At 43.9% G+C, this 23,755-nt stretch overlaps 1 protein-coding gene across 1 annotated transcript in view; it reads right to left on the bottom strand.

Moving 5' to 3' along the window:
• Positions 1–2,371: 2,371 nt before the first annotated feature.
• Positions 2,372–23,755, bottom strand: part of LOC129858958 (noelin-3-like) — a 40,620-nt gene continuing 19,236 nt past the window's right edge. Inside the window, exons 2-6 of the mRNA XM_055928216.1 lie at positions 14,430–14,573; positions 12,513–12,668; positions 9,548–9,767; positions 7,780–7,886; positions 2,372–3,783 (exon numbers count right to left, since the gene is read on the bottom strand). Of these exons, the coding sequence (XP_055784191.1) occupies positions 3,106–3,783; positions 7,780–7,886; positions 9,548–9,767; positions 12,513–12,668; positions 14,430–14,573 (1,305 nt within the window). The 3' untranslated portion in view covers positions 2,372–3,105. The remainder of the gene's footprint in view (positions 3,784–7,779; positions 7,887–9,547; positions 9,768–12,512; positions 12,669–14,429; positions 14,574–23,755) is intronic.

Here is a 23,755-nt window from a genome sequence, read left to right on the forward strand (position 1 = left end):
AATAGACATCAAGATGCAGGCAGACTACAGGTAGAACAGACATCAAGATGCAGGCAGACTACAGGTAGAACAGACATCAAGATGCAGGCAGACTACAGGTAGAACAGACATCAAGATGCAGGCAGACTACAGGTAGAATAGACATCACGATGCAGGCAGACTACAGGTCAAACAGACATCAAGATGCAGGCAGACTACAGGTAGAACAGACATCACGATGCAGGCAGACTACAGGTAGAACAGACATCAAGATGCAGGCAGACTACAGGTAGAATAGACATCACGATGCAGGCAGACTACAGGTAGAACAGACATCAAGATGCAGGCAGACTACAGGTAGAACAGACCTCAAGATGCAGGCAGACTACAGGTAGAACAGACATCAAGATGCAGGCAGACTACAGGTAGAATAGACATCAAGATGCAGGCAGACTACAGGTAGAACAGACATCACGATGCAGGCAGACTACAGGTAGAACAGACATCACGATGCTGGCAGACTACAGGTAGAACAGACATCACGATGCAGGCAGACTACAGGTAGAACAGACATCACGATGCAGGCAGACTACAGGTAGAACAGACATCAAGATGCAGGCAGACTACAGGTAGAACAGACATCAAGATGCAGGCAGACTACAGGTAGAACAGACATCAAGATGCAGGCAGACTACAGGTAGAACAGACATCACGATGCAGGCAGACTACAGGTAGAACAGACATCAAGATGCAGGCAGACTACAGGTAGAACAGACATCAAGATGCAGGCAGACTACAGGTAGAACAGACATCAAGATGCAGGCAGACTACAGGTAGAACAGACATCAAGATCCAGGCAGACTACAGGTAGAACAGACATCAAGATGCAGGCAGACTACAGGTAGAACAGACATCAAGATGCAGGCAGACTACAGGTAGAATAGACATCACGATGCAGGCAGACTACAGGTAGAACAGACATCACGATGCTGGCAGAACATATTGAGCCTAACAATGTGTGTGTTTGTGTGTATGTGTGTGTGTGTGCACATGTGCATTTGTGTGAAAGTATATTGAGTTGCAGCCCCCCCCCTTACTTTGTCGGGCCATGGCCTCTGCAAGGTGTCGAAAGCGTTCCACAGGAAAGCTGGCCCATGTTGACTCCAATGCTTCCCACAGTTGTGTCAAGTTGGCTGCATGTCCTTTTGGTGGTGGACCATTCTTGATACACACAGAAAACAGCTGAGTGTGAAGAACCCAGAAGCGTTGCAATTCTTGACACAAACCGGTGGGCCTGTCACCTACTACCATACTCCATTCAAAGGCACTTACATTTTCTGTCTTGCCCATTCACTCTCTGAATGGCACAGATACACAATCCATGTCTCAAGGCTTAAAAATCCTTCTTTAACCTGTCTCCTCCCCTGCAGAGTAGCCAAGTGGTTAGAGTGGTTAGAGTGTTGGACTAGTGTTGGACTAGTAACCGAAAGGTTTCAAGTTCAAATCCCCGAGCCAACAAGGTACAAATCTGTCGTTCTGCCCCTGAGCAAGGCAGTTAGTTAACCCACTGTTCCTAGGCCGTCATTGAAAATAAGAATTTGTTCTTAACTGACTTGCCTAGTTAAATACAGGTACATTTTTTAAATAAAAAATCTACACTAATTGAAGTGGATTTAAACAAGGGACGTCAATAAGGGATCATAGCTTTCACCTGCATTCACCTGGTCAGTCCATGTCATGGTAAGAGCAGTTGTTAATGTTTAGTACAGTCACGCCCTGACCATAGAGAGCCCTGACCATAGAGAGCTCTGACCATAGAGAGCCCTGACCATAGAGAGCCCTGACCATAGAGAGCCCTGACCATAGAGAGCCCTGACCATAGAGAGCCCTGACCATAGAGAGCCCTGACCATAGAGAGCCCTGACCATAGAGAGCCCTTGGTTCTCTATGGTGTTGTAGATCAGGGCGTGACTAGGGGGTGTTCTAGTCGATTCGTTTCTATGTTTGGGATTGAGTATGGTTCCCAATTAGAGGCAGCTGATTATCATTGTCTCTAATTGGGGATCATACGTAAAGTGTCCCTGTCCCCACCTGCTTTGTGGGATATTGTTTTGTGTATGTGAGTGTTGCACCACGTCGGTCACGTTTCGTTGTTTGTTTTTCGTGTTTTTGTCGTTGTTGAAGTTTCACTAAATTAAAGATGTGGAACTCAAATCACGCCGCGCCTTGATCCGACCATGTCAACAAACGTGACACGTGCACTTCGTGTATATCAAGATGTAGCATTTTCATACCAAGATAAAAGCATTGAATTACTTTGGTGCTGGATTGGTCGGTTTCAGTTTTGTGCTATAAGAAGTAATGCCTTTGAAACACAAATAAAAAACTGATACACTTTTGATACAGTATTTTATAACAAACAAAAAATATTTACTTAGCTTTCGCATAGAGACATACAATTGTTACCACAATGTTTTCCATAATAAGACTGTCCATTTCCCTTTGTAACATGGCAGCAAATACTCTGGAGAGGACCTTAAACCGGGTTTAAATACTTTAAATAGACGTCACTACAAACACTGTGCGAACTGAAGGACATCTGGAACAGAAACATAGCAAGTACACTGCATCATTGTAAATTACAGCAGACAAAATGACAGACATTCATGCACATATCTATCAAGAGCCTGTGGATCATAGAGAACGTAAAGACAGCAGTAAATAAGGCCATATAGTAAAGTCATATTTTCAGCAGCGATGGGAAAAGAAGAGGATCATAGAGAATGTAAAGACAGCAGGAAATAAGGCCATACAGTAAACTCCTATTTTCAGCAGCGACGGGAAAAGAAAAAAGAAGAAAGGATAAATAGAATCTATGACATTCTGTCCGTGTTCAAGTCACCTCAAGTGTTCTGGCCCAGAAAATACAAAAAAGGCAATTTCTTCAAGTAATGGCAATGTAATGACAGAGCAGTTCACTTTAGGGAGGAGGTGAGGAAAAACATGAACAAGGTTGTAAGCAACAAGGTCCCTTTTTATATCACAAATGATGGCGCTTTGCCTTGGAAAGTTGTCATTTCTACGGTGTCCATATGAGGACTTGTGACATTTCATCTCCCGTGTCCTCTAGGAGTCGTCTTGGGTTTTGATGACGTGGAACAGAGTGACATTGAACAGCACCTGGTGTCCATTGTTCCAGCCATAGAGGGCCCTCTCCCTGGCGTTATAGGCCAGCATGGAGATGTGAAAGTACTGGTTGTGGAAGGGGATGTCTGTGTACTCATAGCTGGAGGTCTTGGTGGAGTACGAGTAGTAGACCTTAGCACCCGTCAGGTGAGAGTTGGTGATGTAGAGTGTTCCGCAGATCATAAAGGATTCCCCCGCGTTCCGTCTGGAATATTCCGTGTTCCAAGTCTTCTGGAGTTCCAGGGTGTCCGGGTCCATCTGGGCGATGACGATATTTCCCGCGTTCTGATTGGTTGCGTACACTACCCACATGCCCAGTTCGTCGGCCATGACATCGATGTCAGAGTATCCTCCCCAGGAGTAGGGGTAGGTATTGTGGAAGCCGGCGTACTCCAGAGCCCGCTGAGCCAACACCCGACCCGTCTCAAAACTGTACTTGACGATGATGTTGCTCTGATACTTATTGTAGTACAGAGATCCATTGTACGCCACGTGACCGGTTCCCTCCCATTTAAACGGGAGGTTGTAGGTTCGCGACACCGCGTTAGCTACAAAGTCGTCCATGGTCTTGTACTCACGGACAATCTTACTGTTGGTGTAGCTGTCCATGTACCAGACCTATGTCAAAGAAAGATGAATAGCAGGAAGCTGATATGTATTAGACTGAACAGTGACTGAGTTAACATGCAACATACATTTAAATATCTTTATGGAAAGGTGATTTTTTTCTCCATCTCTCTTATGAATATACAGTGGCTTGACAAAGTGTTCACCCCCATGGCATTTTTCCTATTTTGTTGCCTTACAACCTGGAATTAAAATATATATATTTTTTTGGGGGGGGATTGTATCATTTGATTTACAAAACGTGCCCACCACTTTGAAGATGCAAAATAGATTTTTTTGTGAAACAAACATTGAGAGTGTGTTAACAATTCCCCCCCCCCCCCCCCCCCAAAGTCAATACTTTGTAGAGCCACCTTTTGCAGCAATAACAGCTGCAAGTCTCTTGGGGTATGTCTCTATAAGCTTGGCACATCTTGCCACTGGGATTTTTGTCCATTCTTCAAGACAAAACTGCTCCAGCTCCTTCAAGTTGGATGGGTTCCGCTGGTGTACAGCAATCTTTAAGTCATACCACAGATTCTCAATTGGATTGAGGTCTGGGCTTTGACTAGGGCATTCCAAGACATTTAAATTTCCCCTTAATCCACTCGAGTGTTGCTTTAGCAGTATGCTTAGGGTCATTGTCCTGCTGGAAAGTGAACCTCCGTCCCAGTCTCAAATCTCTGGCAGACTGCCACCACCATGCTTCACTGTGGGGATGGTGTTCTCGCGGTGATGAGAGGTGTTGGGTTTGCGCCAGCCATTGCGTTTTCCTTGATGGCCAAAAAGTTAAATTTTAGTCTCATCTGACCAGAGTACCTTCTTCTGTATATTTGGGGAGACTCCCAAATGTCTTTTGAAGAAAACCAAACGTGTTTGCTTATTTTTATCTTTGAGCAATGGCTTTTTTTCTGGCCACTCTTCCATAAAGCCCAGCTCTGTGGAGTGAACGGCTTAAAGTGGTCTATGGACAGATCATTTGCAGCCCCTTCAGGGTTATCTTTGGTCTCTATGTTGCCTCTCTGATTAATGCCCTTCTTGACTGGTCCGTGAGTTTTGGTGGGCGGCCCTCTCTTGGCAGGTTTGTTGTGGTGCCATATTCTTTCAATTTTTTTATAATGGATTTAATGGTGCTGTATGGGCTGTTCAAAGTTTCTGATATTTTTTTTATAACCCAACCCTGATCTGTACTTCTCCACAACCTGTTTAGAGAGCTCCTTGGTCTTCATGGTGCCACCTGCTTGGTGGTGCCCCTTGCTTAGTGGTGTTGCAGACTCTGGGGCCTTTCAGAATAGGTGTATATATACTGAGATCATGTGACAGATCATGTGACTCTTACATTGCACAGAGGTGGACTTTAGTTAACAAATTATGTGACTTCTGAATGTAATTGGTTGCACCAGATCTTATTTAGGGGCTTCATAGCAAAGGGGGTGAATACATATGCACGCACCACTTTTCAATTCTTTTTTTTTTTTAAACAAGTAATTTTTTTCATTTCACTTCACCAGTTTGGACTATTTTGTGTATGTCCATTACATGAAATCCAAATAAAAATCTATTTAAATTACAGGTTGAAATGCAACAAAATAGGAAAAACGGCAAGGGGGATGAATACTTTTGCAAGGCAATGTACCTGAACTACTTCCCAAGGCATTATAAATCTAATACCTGAACGACTTCCCAAGGCATTATAAATCTAATACCTGAATGACTTCCCAAGGCATTATAAATCTAATACCTGAACGACTTCCCAAGGCATTATAAATCTAATACCTGAACGACTTCCCAAGGCATTATAAATCTAATACCTGAACCACTTCCCAAGGTATTATAAATCTAATACCTGAACGACTTCCCAAGGCATTATAAATCTAATACCTGAATGACTTCCCAAGGCATTATAAATCTAATACCTGAATGACTTCCCAAGGCATTATAAATCTAATACCTGAATGACTTCCCAAGGCGTTATAAATCTAATACCTGAATGACTTCCCAAGGCATTATAAATCTAATACCTGAATGACTTCCCAAGGCATTATAAATCTAATACCTGAATGACTTCCCAAGGCGTTATAAATCTAATACCTGAATGACTTCCCAAGGCATTATAAATCTAATACCTGAATGACTTCCCAAGGCATTATAAATCTAATACCTGAATGACTTCCCAAGGCATTATAAATCTAATACCTGAATGACTTCCCAAGGCATTATAAATCTAATACCTGAATGACTTCCCAAGGCGTTATAAATCTAATACCTGAATGACATCCCAAGGCATTATAAATCTAATACCTGAATGACATCCCAAGGCATTATAAATCTAATACCTGAATGACATCCCAAGGCATTATAAATCTAATACCTGAATGACATCCCAAGGCATTATAAATCTAATACCTGAATGACTTCCCAAGGCATTATAAATCTAATACCTGAATGACATCCCAAGGCATTATAAATCTAATACCTGAATGACATCCCAAGGCGTTATAAATCTAATACCTGAATGACATCCCAAGGCATTATAAATCTAATACCTGAATGACATCCCAAGGCATTATAAATCTAATACCTGAATGACTTCCCAAGGCATTATAAATCTAATACCTGAATGACTTCCCAAGGCATTATAAATCTAATACCTGAATGACTTCCCAAGGCATTATAAATATGATACCTGAACTCCTTCTCAAGGCCTCATGAATCAAAATAAATGATCCTCTGCATCAGAAAAGCTATTGAATATTCCCATCTCAGAAGCCCCTAGAAGAAAACCAACCCCATGATATTAGGTCATGAAAAGTCTTTGATTATTGTTATAAATCCTTCCGTAGTGGTCCGGAAACGAAACAGAGATGTTGTTAAACACCCAGAGACACCCCCAAAGACAACGCTATCGCCTCCCACCTCCTCCACTCCACTCCACTCCCATCACTCACCCTGTTAACACCCAGAGACACCCCCGCAGACAGCGCTATCGCCTCCCACCTCCTCCACTCCACTCCACTCCCATCACTCACCCTGTTAACACCCAGAGACACCCCCAAAGACAACGCTATCGCCTCCCACCTCCTCCACTCCACTCCACTCCCATCACTCACCCTGTTAACACCCAGAGACACCCCCGCAGACAGCGCTATCGCCTCCCACCTCCTCCACTCCACTCCACTCCCATCACTCACCCTGTTAACCTCCAGAGACACCCCCGCAGACAAAGCTATCGCCTCCCACCTCCTCCACTCCACTCCCATCCCATCACTCACCCTGTTGACACCCAGAGACACACCCGCAGACAAAGCTATCGCCTCCCACCTCCTCCACTCCACTCCACTCCCATCACTCACCCTGTTGACACCCAGAGACACACCCGCAGACAAAGCTATCGCCTCCCACCTCCTCCACTCCACTCCACTCCCATCACTCACCCTGTTAACACCCAGAGACACACCCGCGGACAAAGCTATCGCCTCCCACCTCCTCCACTCCACTCCACTCCCATCCCATCACTCACCCTGTTAACACCCAGAGACACCCCCGCAGACAGCGCTATCGCCTCCCACCTCCTCCACTCCACTCCACTCCCATCCCATCACTCACCCTGTTAACACCCAGAGACACCCCCGCAGACAAAGCTATCGCCTCCCACCTCCTCCACTCCCATCACTCACCCTGTTAACACCCAGAGACACACCCGCGGACAAAGCTATCGCCTCCCACCTCCACTCCACTCCACTCCACTCCCATCACTCACCCTGTTAACACCCAGAGACACACCCGCAGACAAAGCTATCGCCTCCCACCTCCTCCACTCCACTCCACTCCCATCACTCACCCTGTTAACACCCAGAGACACACCCGCGGACAAAGCTATCGCCTCCCACCTCCTCCACTCCACTCCACTCCCATCCCATCACTCACCCTGTTAACCCCCAGAGACACCCCCGCAGACAGCGCTATCACCTCCCACCTCCTCCACTCCACTCCCATACCATAACTCACCCTGTTGTTCCTCTGAGAGGCCTGTGGGTCAGTCATCCATGCTCCAAACCGGGTGCCAGATGTCTTTATTGTTACAGGTCCAGTGATTTTCATTAATTTCCCACATGCTGTTAATAAAGAAATGCAGTGGTAAGATGTACTGTTGTTTTCCCTCCTCGTCTTACTAGATTTCTCAAGCCAATTTCATGCCTGCGCCACTGTGAGAGTTTACTGAACACCGCTGTACATATTAATAAAACCAGGCTGGCGGAGAAAAGCACACACTCAGCTCTAGGCCTCAGGCAGTCATATAGGCCTCAGGCAGTCATATAGGCCTCAGGCAGTCATATAGGCCTCAGGCAGTCATATAGGCCTCAGGCAGTCATATAGGCCTCAGGCAGTCATATAGGCCTCAGGCAGTCATATAGGCCTCAGGCAGTCATATAGGCCTCAGGCAGTCATATAGGCCTCAGGCAGTCATATAGGCCTCAGGCAGTCATATAGGCCTCAGGCAGTCATATAGGCCTCAGGCAGGCATATAGGCCTCAGGCAGTCATATAGGCCTCAGGCAGTCATATAGGCCTCAGGCAGTCATATAGGCCTCAGGCAGTCATATAGGCCTCAGGCAGTCATATAGGCCTCAGGCAGTCATATCGGACTCAATCAATTGGCCATAGGTACTGACTACATGTGAAAGCGGTTTGCTAATACTGCTTGTGGTATCCCACATGTTATTGCAGAGTTATATATGAGCACATGCAGGTACAACTGATTACTCACTGGGTTTTACCCACGCAGTCGATACTGATCTGGTTCTATTCACTGAGTTTACCCACGCAGTCGATACTGATCTGGTTGTCCTCACTGAGTTTACTCACGCAGTCGATACTGATCTGGTTCTATTCACTGAGTTTACCCACGCAGTCGATACTGATCTGGTTGTCCTCACTGAGTTTACCCACGCAGTCGATACTGATCTGGTTGTCCTCACTGAGTTTACCCACGCAGTCGATACTGATCTGGTTCTACTCACTGAGTTTACTCCTGCAGTCGATACTGATCTGGTTCTACTCACTGAGTTTACCCACACAGTCGATACTGATCTGGTTGTACTCACTGAGTTTACCCACGCAGTCGATACTGATCTGGTTGTCCTCACTGAGTTTACCCACACAGTCGATACTGATCTGGTTGTCCTCACTGAGTTTACCCACACAGTCGATACTGATCTGGTTCTACTCACTGAGTTTACCCACGCAGTCGATACTGATCTGGTTCTACTCACTGAGTTTGCCCATGCAGCAGATATTGATCTGGTCCTACTCACTGAGTTTGCCCATGCAGTCGATATTGATCTGGTTCTACTCACTGAGTTTGCCCACGCAGTCGATACTGATCTGGTTCTACTCACTGAGTTTGCCCATGCAGCAGATATTGATCTGGTTCTACTCACTGAGTTTGCCCATGCAGTCGATATTGATCTGGTTGTCCTCACTGAGTTTGCCCACGCAGTCGATACTGATCTGGTTCTACTCATTGAGTTTGCCCATGCAGCAGATATTGATCTGGTTCTACTCACTGAGTTTTCCCATGCAGTCGATATTGATCTGGTTCTACTCACTGAGTTTGCCCACGCAGTCGATACTGATCTGGTTGTCCTCACTGAGTTTACCCACGCAGTCGATACTGATCTGGTTCTACTCACTGAGTTTGCCCACGCAGTCGATACTGATCTGGTTCTACTCACTGAGTTTGCCCATGCAGCAGATATTGATCTGGTTCTACTCACTGAGTTTGCCCATGCAGTTGTGCAGCCTGCTGTCCAGTCTGAGGACCCTCTGGTAGAGCTCGTCATAGTCGTATGCCCCCATCTCCTCCTGAATAGTGGTGAGCACCATGGACAGGTTCCTGATCTCCTCTTTAAAGGAGGAGATGAGCTGGGCGTCAGTCTTGTACTGCTCCAACACAGGGATCAGAGGCTGCAGCTCATCCATCTTGTTCTTCAGCTCCTGAAGCAGACACAAAGACAGAGACGGACACAGAGACAGACACAAAGACGGACACAGAGACAGACACAAAGACAGAGACGGACACAGAGACAGACACAGAGACATAGACACAGAGACATAGACACAGAGACATAGACACAGACACAGAGACAGACACAGAGACAGACACAGACAGACACAAAGACAGAGACGGACACAGAGACAGACACAGAGACATAGACACAGAGACAGACACAGAGACATAGACACAAAGACAGACACAGAGACAGACACAGAGACAGACGAAAAGACAGACACAAAGACAGAGACGGACACAGAGACGGACACAAAGACATAGACACAGAGACAGACACAGAGACATAGACACAGAGACAGACACAGAGACAGACACAGAGACAGACACAAAGACAGACACAAAGACAGAGACGGACACAGAGACAGACACAGAGACAGAGACAGACACAAAGACACAGAGACAGACACAGAGACAGACACAGAGACAGACACAGAGACAGACACAGAGACAGACACAGAGACAGACACAGAGACAGACACAGAGACAGACACAGAGACAGACACAAAGACAGACACAGACACAGAGACAGACACAGACACAGAGACAGACACAGAGACAGACACAGACACAGAGACAGACAGACAGGCACACAGAAACAGAGACAGGCCCACAGACAGACATAGGCACGAGACAGAGACACGCACAGAGACAGAGACAGGCAATGTGACAGAGACAGAGAGAGGCATTAAGACAGTGACCGTGACAGTGACAGAGACAGAGGCAGGCATAAAGACAGAGACAGGCCATAATGGTAGAAGAGAAGAGGCCATAATGGTAGAAGAGAAAGAGAAGAGAAGAGGCCATAATGGTAGAACAGAAGAGAGGGGAAGAGGCCATCGTGGCAGAAGAGAAGAGAGAAGTCCATAATGGTAGAAGAGAAGAGAGAAGAGGCCATAATGGTATAAGAGGCCATAATGGTAGAAGAGGAGAGGCCATAATGGTTGAAGGAGGAGAAGAGGGAAGAGAAGAGGCCATAATGGTAGAAGAGAAGAGAGAAGAGGCCATAATGGAAGAAGAGAAGATGCCATTAAGTTAGAAGGAGAAGATTGAAGAGAAGAGGCCATAATGGTAGAAGGAGAAGAGAGAAGGGAAAAGGCCATAATGGTAGAAGAGAAGAGGCCATCATGGTAGAAAAGAAGAGAGATGAGAAGAGGCCATCATGGTAGAAGAGAGAAGAAAAGAGAAGAGAGCATAACGGAAGAAGAAAAGAGAGAAGAGAAGTCCATAATGGTAGAACAGAAGAGAGAAGTCCATAATGGTAGAATAGAAGAGGCCATAATGGCAAAGAGAAAATGCCATAATGGTAGAAGAGAGAAGAGAAGGCCATAATGGTAGAAGAGAAGAGGCCATAATGGTAGAAGGAGAAGAGTGAAGAGAAGAGAAGGGGCCATAATGGTAGAAGAGAAGAAAGAAGAGGCCATAATGGTAGAAGAGAAGAGGCCATACTGGTAGAAGAGAAGAAAGAAGAGGCCATAGTGGTAGAAGGAGAAGAGTGAAGAGAAGAGAAGAGGCCATAATGGTAGAAGAGAAGATTGAAGAGAAGAGAAGAGGCCATAATGGTAGAAGGAGAAGAGAGAAGAGGGCATACTGGTAGAAGAGAAAAGAGAAGAGGTCATACTGGTAGAAGAGAAGAGAGAAGAGGTCATACTGGTAGAAGGAGAAGAGAGAAGAGAAGTGGCCATAGTGGTAGAAGGAGAAGAGAGAAGAGAAGAGGCCATAATGGTAGAAGGAGAAGAGAGAAGAGGGCATACTGGTAGAAGAGAAGAGAGAAGAGGTCATACTGGTAGAAGAGAAGAGAGAAGAGGTCATACTGGTAGAAGGAGAAGAGAGAAGAGAAGTGGCCATAGTGGTAGAAGGAGAAGAGAGAAGAGAAGAGAAGAGGCCATAATGGTAGAAGGAGAAGAGAGAAGAGGGCATACTGGTAGAAGAGAAGAGAGAAGAGGTCATACTGGTAGAAGAGAAGAGAGAAGAGGTCATACTGGTAGAAGAGAAGAGAGAAGAGGTCATACTGGTAGAAGAGAAGAGAGAAGAGGTCATACTGGTAGAAGAGAAAGTGAAGAGAAGAGGCCATAATGGTAGAAGGAGAAGAGAGAAGAGAAGTGGCCATAGTGGTAGAAGAGAAAGTGAAGAGAAGAGGCCATAATGGTAGAAGGAGAAGAGAGAAGAGAAGTGGCCATAATGGTAGAAGGAGAAGAGAGAAGAGAAGAGTGAAGAGGAGAGGCCATAATGATAGAAGAGAAGAGAGAAGAGAAGAGGCCATAATGGTAGAAGGAGAAGAGAGAAGAGACCATAATGGTAGAAGAGGAGGCCTCTCTGCTCAGGTGACGTGGTCAGGAAAATTACCTGGGCCTATTTATAAACAATGTTCTATTCTTTAATGTATCCTAGTGCTGTAATGTTCTGTACTTTATTGTATTCTAGTGCTGTAATGTTCTGTACTTTATTGTATTCTAGTACTGTAATGTTCTATACTTTATTGTATTCTAGTGCTGTAATGTTCTGTACTTTATTGTATTCTAGTGCTGTAATGTTCTGTACTTATTGTATTCTAGTACTGTAATGTTCTATACTTTATTGTATTCTAGTGCTGTAATGTTCTGTACTTTATTGTATTCTAGTGCTGTAATGTTTTGCACTTTATTGTATTCTAGTGCTGTAATGTTTTGTACCTGGAAGTTCCTGGTTATAATGGTCTTCCTGTCGTCTTCTATCTGTCTGAGCGTGGTCTGGAGCCCTTTCATCTGATTCTCCATCTTCATGACGTACTGGAAGTCCCTCTGGGTCCGCAGGTTCAACACCTCAATGGACTGGGACATGTTCTGCACCTGGATCAGAGAATACAACTACCTCCAATATGTTCTGGACTACAGCAAACAGAAGCACATTTAATCTAGCCTAGTCGACCCAGATCTGTTTGTGTTTGGCATGATGGCCATGACCATAGGAGTTGTCGAGACAGCACAGACCAATCTGGAACCAAGCAAAACTAAATCTACTCAACCTTCTCAAACAAGAACTGAGTTTACAGTAACCGAAAGGATGCTGGATCAAATCCCTGAGCTGACAAGGTACAACTCTGTCGTTCTGCCCCTGAACAAGGCAGTTAACCCACTGTTCCTAGGCCGTCATTGAAAATAAGAATTTGTTCTTAATTGACTTGCCTAGCTAAATAAAGGTTAAAATTAAATAACAATTACACAGACTCCTTAGCAAACTAACTTAAGATTTTTATGTATAACTCAGATTGAGGTGTAACAATCCTATTCTCCCATTGACAACAAAGCATGTCTATATGGAGGTCAAAGACTGAATTACATACACACACCCCAAGGCAAGTTGGAATTCAGCCCTATTCGAATACTGTATTTGAGCATGTCAATGCCTATTCCCCCTCAGGAGACTGAAAAGATTTGGCATGGGTCCTCAGATACTCAAAAAGTTCTAAAGCTGCACCATCGAGAGCGTCTTGACTGGTTGCATCACCACTTGGTATGGGAACTGCTCGGCATCTGAGGGTAGTACGTATGGCCCAGTACATAACTGGGCACAAGCTTCCTGCCATGTATGTAATTCAGTCTTTGACCTCCATATAGACAGGCTTTGTTGTCAATGGGAGAATAGGATTGTTACACATGCTTCCTGCCACCCAGGAACTCTCTATACCAGGCGGTACTGCTTGGAGTGCAACTTCTAGGTCCAAAACGCTCCTGAACAGCTTCTACCCCAAAGCCATTAAACTGCTAAAAAGTTAATCAAATGGCTACCTGGACATTTTTTCATTGACCCCCTTTTTTGTGTTGCTGCTACTCGCTGTTTATTATCTATGCACATTGACTCGGTACCAGAACCCCCTGTACATGTATATAGCCTCATTATTGTTAATTGATTGTGTAACTTTTTTCTTGCTTTAGTTTATTTTTTATTTGAAAAAAATTGTTTCCCAAATATTTTCTTACATAAAATTGTTTGTCTGAATTGTTGGTTAAGGGCTTGTAAATAAGGATTTCACGGTAAGTTGTTGTATTTGGCGCAATTGACAAATCAAATGTTATTCTATTTGAGTCATGAGATTGCCTTTGGATCCTGAGTCATGGGATTACCTTTGGATCCTGAGTCATGAGATTACCTTCGGATCCGGAGTCATGGGATTACTTTTGGATCCTGAGACATGGGATTACCTTCGAATCCGAAGTCATGGGATTACGCCCATTTTTCACCCCAGTCTACAAGACAGTAGCAAAACCCAAGCCTACTGTACTTGATGGTAAGAGCACTCACTGCTGCCACTAGTGGCTGGACAGATGTCCAATTCCGAAGTCAATTTCGAGTGATCTGCCTGAGCTGACATGGGGGCTACTGTCAGGGAAAAACTGCTGATGCACACCAACATTTTGAAATTGCACCTAATGCTCAACAGTAAATTGAGACACTGACTGAGTTACAAAAATAAATATACGGTATATATGTTTTTCATTTGGGGTATTGGAGGCCGCCTAGCAGACACAGGGCCCTAAGCGGTCGATTATGCCTGGAACCGGCCCCGATAGAGTATGTACTGTATGTGTCTGTATTGCTTTGTGTGTGACCTTCTCCAGTAGCTGGCGGAGCTGTCTTCCCTTGGCGTCTCTGGAGCAGAGGTTCTGTTCAGGTGCCACCACCGTGCAGATACACCGCCCGTCAGTATCCTGGGCTGAACTGTACACCTGCCAACCCTCCTTAGGCCCGATGGTCTACACACACAAACAAACACACAAACAAGAAAATATCAGTGAAGGGAATCAGTAATCTGGATAAATGACGTTGGACGACAGACAACATTTTTCAATGTGAACTGGTAGCTAGATAATCATATAGCTAGTGATAGAAAGTGATAGATATGTCAAATGTTATTGTATACCGTGCCTTGAAAAAGTATTCATCCCCCTTGGCGTTTTTCCTATTTTGTTGCATTACAACCTGTAATTTAAATTGATTTTCATTTGGATTTTATGTAATGGACATATACACAAAATAGTCTGAACTGGTGAAGTGAAATTTAAAAAATGACTTGTTTCAACAACAACAACAAAAAAAAAGTAAAGTGAAAAGTGGTGCGTGTATTCACCCCCATTACTATGAAACCCCTAAATAAAATCTGGTGCAACCAGTTACCTTCAGAAGTTACAAAATTAGGTGTACTTTATTTAAGTGTCACATGATCTGTCACATGATTTCAGTATATATACACCAGTTTCTGAAAGGCCCCAGAGTCTGCAACACCACTAAGCAAGGGTCACCACCAAGCAAGCGGCACCATGAAGACCAAGGAACTCTCCAAACAGGTCAGATACAAAGTTGTGGAGAAGTACAGATCAGGGTTGGGTTATAAAAAAATATCTGAAACATTGAACATCCCACAGAGCATCATTAAATCCATAAATTAAAAATGTAAAGTATATGGCACCACAACAAACCTGCCAAGAGAGGACCACCCACCAAAACACAACGAACAGGCAAGGAGGGCATTAATCAGAGAGGCAGCAAAGAGACCAAAGATAACCCTGAAGCAGCTGCAAAGCTCCAAAGCGGAGATTGGAGTCTGTCCATAGGACCACTTTAAGCCCACAGAGCTGGGCTTTACGGAAGAGTGGCCAGAAAAAAGCCATTGCTCAAAGAAAAAAATAACCAAATACGTTTGGTGTTCGCCAAAAGGCATGTGGGAGACTCCCCAAACATATGGAAGAGGGTACTCTGGTCAGATGAGACAAAAATTGAGCTTTTTGGCCATCAAGGAAAACGCTATGTCTGGTTCAAACCTAACACCTCTAATCACCCCGAGAACCCCATCCCCACATTGAAGCACGGTGGTGGCAGCATCATGCTGTGGGGATGTTTGTCATCGGCAGGGACTGGGAAACTGGTCAGAATTGAAAGAATGATGGATGGCGCTAAATACAGGGAAATTCTTGAGGGAAACCTGTTTGAGTCTTCCAGAGATTTGAGACTGGGACGAAGGTTCACCTTCCAGCAGAACAATGACCCTAAGCATACTGCTAAAGCAACACTCGAGTGGCTTAAGGGGAAACATTTAAATGTCTTGGAATGGCCTAGTCAAAGCCCAGACCTCAATCCAATTGAGAATCTGTGGTATGACTTAAATATTGCTGTACACCAGCAGAACCCATCTAACTTGAAGGAGCTGGAGCAGTTTTGCCTTGAAGAATGGGCAAAAATCCCAGTGGCTAGATGTGCCAAGCTTATAGAGACATACCCCAAGAGACTTGCAGCTGTAATTGCTGCAAAAGGTGGCTCTACAAAGTATTGACTTTGGGGGGGGGGGGGGGTGAATAGTTATGCTTGCTCAAGTTGACAGTTTTTTGGGGTCTGGGGCTGTTTTTTATAGTTCGTGCTAGGCCCCACCGTTCCAGTGAAGGGAAAACATAACGCTACAGCATACAATGACATTCTAGACAATGCCCACATGCACAAAGTGAGGTCCATACAGACATGGTTTGTGTGGAAGAACTTAACTGGCCTGCACAGAGCTCTGTCCTCAAAACCATCAAACACCTTTGTGATGAATTGCAACGGTAACTGTGAGCCAGGCCTACTCGCCCAACATCAGTGCCCGACCTCACTAATGCTCTTGTGGCTGAATGGAAGCAAGTCCCTGCAGCAATGTTCCAACATCTAGTGGAAAGCCTTCCCAGAAGAGTGGAGGCTGTTATAGCAGCAAAGGGGGGGACCAACTCCATATTAATGCCCATGATTTTGGAATGAGATGTTCGACAAGCAGGTGTCCACATAGCTTCCTTATACACTACATATTCAAAAGTAAGGAAATATTTTACTTTTTTTCTAGACATATTTAACCCTTTATTTTTGCTGCCACAAAACTACAGCGCATTAGGAAAGTACTCAGACCCCTTGACTTTTTCCACATTGTGTTACGTTACAGCCTTATTCAAAAATGTATTAAATTAATGTTTTTCCTCATCTATCTACACACAATATCCCATAATGACGAAGCAAAAACAGCTTTTTAGAAATGTTTGTAAATGTATTAAAAATAAATAACAAAAATACCTTATTTACGTAAGTATTCAGAGCCTTTGCTATGAGACTCGAAATTGAGCTCAGGTGCATCCTGTTTCCATTTATCATCCTTGAGATGTTTCTACAACTTGATTGGAGTCCACCTGTGGTAAATTCAAATGATTGGACATGATTTGGAAAGGCACACACCTGTCTATACAAGGTTCCACAGTTGACAGTGTATGAGCAAAAACTAAGTCATGAGGTCGATGGAATTGTCCGTAGATTTTGTCGAGGCCCAGATCCTGGGAATATATTTATTTATTCATTTCTGCTGCATTGAAGGTCCCCAAGAACACAGTGGCCTCCGTCATTCTTAAATGGAAGAAGTTTGGAACCACCAAGACTCCTCCTAGAGCTGGCCGCCCGGCCAAACTGAACAATCAGGGGAGAAGGGCCTTGGTCAGGGAGGTGACCAAGAACCTGATGGTCACTCTGACAGAGCTCCAGAGTTCATCTGTGGAGATGAGAGAACCTTCCAGAAGGACAACCATCTCTGCAACACTCCACCAATCAGACACTTACGGTAGAGTGGCCAGATGGAAGCCACTCCTCACTAAAAGGCACATGACAGCCCACTTGGAGTTTGCCAAGAGGCACCTAAAGGACTCTCAGACCATGAGAAAAAAGATTCTCTGGTCTGATGAAACCAAGATTTAACTTTTTGGCCTGAATGCCAAGCGTCACGTCTTAATAAGGAAACCTGACACCATCCCTACGGTGAAGTACGGTGGTGGCAGCATCATGTTGTGGGGATGTTTTTCAGCAGCAGGGACTTGGAGACTAGTCAGGTTTGAGGGAAAGATGAACGGAGCAAAGTACAGAGAGATCCTTGATGAAAACCTCCTCCAGAGCCCTCAGAACCTTAGACTGGGGCGAAGGTTCACCATCCAACAGGACAACGACCCTAAGCACACAGCCAAGACAACGTAGGAGTGGCTTTGAGACAAGTCTCAGAATATCCTTGAGTTGCTCAGCCAAAGCCCGGACTTGAACCCGATCAAACATCTCGCTCCCCCATCCAACTTGACAGAGCTTGAGAGGATCTGCAGGGGAAAAAGTGATAAACTCCCCAAATACTGGTGTGCCATACTTGTAGCGTCGTACCCAAGAAGACTCGAGGCTGTAATCGCTGCCTAAAGTGCTGGTGCGTCAATAGACACATTTTTTTAAGGAATAACACATTGACATGTCTGTCTTATTTTTCTCCATTCCTTTAAACGTGCAGCTCTCAGAAAACCATCCCATTAAAACATTAATCATCGGTCTGTCACTTCAGAGAGAGAGATAGAAAGAGAGAGATAGAGAAATAGACATAAAGAGAGAGAGAGAGAGGAGAGAGGAGAGAGAGGAGAAAGAGAGAGGGGGAGAGATGGTGAGAGGAGAGTGAGGGGAGATGAGAGAGGAGAGAGGAGAGAGGAGAGAGAGGGGAGACAGAGAGGAGCGAGAGAGAGGAGAGAGAGAGGGGAGAGAGAGAGAGAGGAGATGGGAGAGAGAGAGGAGAGGGGAGAGAGAGAGGAGAGGGGAGAGAGGACAGGGGAGAGAGAGAGGAGAGAGAGAGAGGAGAGAGGGAGAGAGGAGAGAGAGAGGAGAGAGATGCGGGTGTGAAATAGACAACCCCAGATGCTTGTGCAGAGAGTTAAACTGGTGCTGGTCCACTGAGGATGGGGCTGCAGCAGGGGTGGCTCCATGGCTCTCGTGAAAGGTATTTTGTGAGAATGATTAATGACCATCCATTGGAGTGTATCTCTGTGGGAAACCAATGTAGTCTTGTATCAGATCCTCCTCTATCTAACTTACAGAGATCTGGAACCATAGTGTACTGTGTATTGACTGCAGAGAGAGATTATGTGAGACAGAAAATGCCCTAAAGTTCTCAAAATGTTGCAATTCCTATTTTTTTTATCCTCTGTGGACCTTTTATGAACTGTGTCCTAACAGTGTTACTTTGATGTACAGTTTGAACTGGGCTATAATATGCAAGACACGTCCTATAGCAGAGCTACCGTCAACACCTTACCGCCCACAGTAGAGTACAAACAAACTAACAGACAGTTCATAGTGGGGTTGAAGAGACGAATGATTAAACAAACACACACTCATACACACACACACACACACACACACACACACACAAAAATAAATGCACACGACATCAGGAGGGCTACCTCGGAACGTCTGAAAATTGTTTTTAAAGAACTGAAAGATTCCAAAAAGCAGTCAATCATTTCAGGTCCGGTATGTTGGGCAGCGCGTGTGAACGTTTCAGCGACCTACTGGCATTACACAGCTGGCTAAAAGATTACTGGAGCTGTGTGTTGGAAACACTTTCATAGATAACTTTGACACCTTCTGGAAACAGAAGATATTGGCTCCTCCACTCCGGCCACGCATTTCAAGGCTGCGTTGAGACTACGATGACCAAAGCCCAGATCAGTTAATCCATACCTTTGTGATGCTGAGTTGTCATAATGTTGCATCAAATGTGCGTTATTACAGGGGAGTTGGCTGACACAATGTAAGTAACTTAATTAATAACCCCCTAACTGCCCTGAATACCTCTGTTGATCCTACAGCTATTGTATGCAGTAATCATGTGCCTATGAACCAGAGTTAGACTGTTAGAACTGATGCGGTGTGTCCTAGTAGGAAATCCCCTGTGTGCAGCTCACCGTGCACTTTAAGCTCCAATATAAATAACACGAGCATGTCTACTTCTGATAAGCTTCCCAGTAAAGCATTAAAATCAATCAAGCAACACAGAAAAGTTATAAAAATAGCCCTTAACATAAGTAGCCTGAGAAACAAGGTTCATGAAGTCAATAACGCAACAGATGACATTCATATTCTGACTCTTTTTGAAACTCAGATAATACCTTTGATGATACAGTGGTAGCAATACATTGTTAAAAACATTTACCGAAAATACAGAAATGCCAATGTCAACACCTTGTCAACACCACCGGTGTTGCAGTCTATATTCAGAACCACATTCCTGTAAAGCTTAGAGAGGATCTCATGTTAAATACTTTTAAAGTAATATGGCTACAGGTTCCTCTGCCTCACCTAAAGCCCATTCTTGTGGGAAGCTGCTATAGACCACCAAGTGCTAACAGTTAGTATCTGGATAATATGTGTGAAATGCTTGAGAATATATGTGATATCAACAGAGAGGTATATTTTCTGGGTGACTTAAATATTGACTGGATTTCATCAAGCTGCCAACTCAAGAAAAAGCTTCAAACTGTAAACTAGTGCCTGCAACTTGGTTCCGGTTATCAGTCAACCTATCAGGGTAGTTACAAACAGCACAGGAAATGAACTCATCAACTTGCATTGATTATATCTTTACTAATGTTGCAGAAATTTGCTTTAAAGCTGTATCGAAGTCCATTGTATTTAGTGAATATAGTAGCCATTTCTAGGAAAACCAAAGTTCCAAAGGCTGGGCCTAATATAGTGTATAAGAGGTCATACAAGAAGTTTGTAGTGATTCTTATGTTGATGATGTAAAGAATATTTGCTGGTCTGTGGTGTGTAGTGAGGAGCAACCAGATGCGGCACTTGACACTTTTATGAAATTGCTTATTCAAGTTAAGCATTCAGCCATTAAGAAAATGACTGTAAAAACTGTTAAATCCCTGTGGATTGATGAGGGATTGAACATGTGTATGGTTGAGAGTTATGAGGTAAAAGGTATGGCAAATAATTCTGACAGCACAACCGATTGGCAAACGTACTGCAAATTGAGAAATCAAGTGACTAAACTAAATAAAAATAAACTATACTATGAAACAGAAACAAATGATATAAAGAATGATAGTAAAAAGCTTTGGAGGACCTTAAATGAAATTTGGGGAAAAAAAGGCAAACTCAGCTCCATCATTCATTGAAATGATGGCTAATTTATCACAAAACAGACTGACATTGTCAACTACTTTAATGATTTTTTTTAAATGGGCAAGATTAGCAAACCTAGGCATGATATGCCAGCAACAAACGCAATAATTGTACTTTTGAATTTCGTAAAGTGAGTGTGGAAGAGGTGGGAAATGTACTGTTGTCTATCAGCAGTGACAAGCCACTGGGGTCTGACAACCTGGATGGAAAAATACTGAGGATAATAGCAGATGATATTGGCACTCCTATTTGCCATGTCTTCAATTTAAGCTTACTAGAAAATGTGTGCCGTCAGGCCTGGAGGGAAGCAAAAGTCATTCCGCTACCCAAGAATAGTAAAGCCCCCTTTACTGGCTCAAATAGCCAACCAATCAGCCTGTTACCAACCCAATTGTGTTTGACCAGATACAATGCTATTTTAGAGTAAACAAATTGACAACAAACTTTCAACACACTTATATGGAAGGACATTCAACAAGCAATGTCACGTTCCTGACCTGTTTTATGTTATTTTTGTATGTGTTTAGTTGGTCAGGGCGTGAGTTGGGGTGGGCATTCTATGTTTTGTGTTTCTTTGTTTAGGTGGTTGGTAATTAGCCTTATATGGTTCTCAATCAGAGACAGGTGTTTGACTTTTCCTCTGATTGAGAATCATATATAGGTTGGCTGTTCACACTGTTTGTTTGTGGGTGATTGTCTTCCGTGTCTGTGTCTATGTACCACACGGGACTGTTTCGGTTTGTTTGTTCGTTCGTTCGTTTGTTGTAGTCTGTAACTGTTCGTGCGTTCTTCGTGTTACATGTAAGTTCTCAGAGTTCAGGTTTGTCTACGTTTTCGTTTTGTTATCTTGTAATCATTTCAAGTGTTCTTCGTGTTTCGTCTTCGTCTGTAAATAAATCATTATGTATTCACAACCCGCTGCATTTTGGTCCTCCGATCCTTCTCTCCTCTCCTCGTCCGAGGAGGAGGAAGATCTAGACATCCGTTACAAGCAAGGCACTTACACAAATGATTGGCTGAGAGAAATTTATGATAAAAATATTGTGAGGGCTGTTTTGTTAGACTTTAGTGTGGCTTTTGATATTATCGATCATAGTCTGCTGCTGGAAATAAATAATGCGTTACTGCTTTACAACCCCTGCTATATTGTAGATAAAGAGTTGCCTGTCTAACAGAACACAGAGGGTGTCCTTTAATGGAAGCCTCTCAAACATAATCCAGAAAGTGTCAGGAATTCCCCAGGGCAGCTGTTTAGGCCCTTTACTTTTTTCAATCTTTACTAACGACATGCCACTGGCTTTGAGTAAATCAAAAGATAAAACAGTACATCACATAACATTATTACACCACTACATATCTACAATACAAAATGTCAAATACCACCATACAACAATATTACAATGTATGTGTGTGTAGAGTGCTTGTGTCTGTACATTTGTGTGTGTCTCTTCACAGTCCACGCTTTTCCATAAGGTGTTATGGCTCAAAATTATAGGAGAGATTGACTTCATCACTACTTGTTTTTGTATGAAGTGGTGACAGTTGAACCGCTGCTGACTAAATACACCGAGCTGTCTGTTTAAACTACTACAACACAGCTCAGACACCCAGACTTACCCCACAAGACACGCCACCAGAGGTCTCTTCACAATCCCCAAGTCTAGAACAGACTATTGGAAGAGTACAGTACAGTACATAGAGTCATGACTACTTTGAACTTCATTTCACTTCAGGTAACTGATGCAAGCAGTAAAGTCAGATAAAAAAACAGGTAAAAAATACATCTTATGGAAAAGCGTGGACTGTGAAGAGACACACACACAAATGTACATTACATTTACATTTTAGTCATTTAGCAGACACTCTTATCCAGAGCGACTTACAGTAGAGTGCATACATTTTATTACATTTTTTTACATTTCATTACATTTTACATACTGAGACAAGGATATCTCTACCGGCCAAACCCTCCCTAACCCGGACGACGCTATGCCAATTGTGCGTCGCCCCACGGACCTCCCGGTTGCGGCCGGCTGTGACAGAGCCTGGGCGCGAACCCAGAGACTCTGGTGGCGCAGCTAGCACTCACCCGGGCGCAGTGGTCAGACACAAGCACTAGCACAAGCACTCTACACACACGTACATTGTAATATTGTTGTATGGTGGTATTATACATTTGGTATTGTAGATATGTAGTGGTGTAATGTTATATGATGGACTGTTTTATCTTTTGATTTACTAGTAATGCAAGGGCCTTCGGAAGAGTAACCATGGTATCAGCTAATGGGGATCCCTAATAAATACAAATACAGACACACACACACACACACACACACACACACACACACACACACACACACACACACACACACACACACACACACACACACACACACACACACACACACACACACACACACACACACACACACACACACACACACACACACACTACTGTATGACAACTGATCAATACATAAAGATGTCAGCCTGGTCTAAACTAGTCAGAATAAAGGATGCTGAACAAACAAGACAACAGAAATGGACATAACTTATTATTACTTATTATTATTTACTAATTATTCATTACATCAAATGACCAAACGGTCTCTATAAAAGCTATGAGGTATTGGGAGCAGCTGAAGTGGAATGTCCTGGAATTGATGATCATGCTCCGTAAACGAGTTAAAATTTCTGCTCTAATGGTGGACGAGATGAAGTCGCAGTTGCCGTGTGTGTGTGAGTGGGTGATTTTGAGTGTGTGTGCGTGCCTGCACAGAGCTTCGAAACTAGATAGAGACAGACATTTTAGTCAGCAGCGGTTCAACTTGACAAGCGGTGACCTCCAAAACGTAACAGCAACGACAACGATAACAACAGCACCTAACGTAGCACTGGGAACAACAGAGATGTAGACGAGTAGAATAGAAGAATGTGT

Source organism: Salvelinus fontinalis, chromosome 7, assembly GCF_029448725.1.
Source record: "Salvelinus fontinalis isolate EN_2023a chromosome 7, ASM2944872v1, whole genome shotgun sequence".
Lineage (NCBI taxonomy): Eukaryota > Metazoa > Chordata > Actinopteri > Salmoniformes > Salmonidae > Salvelinus > Salvelinus fontinalis.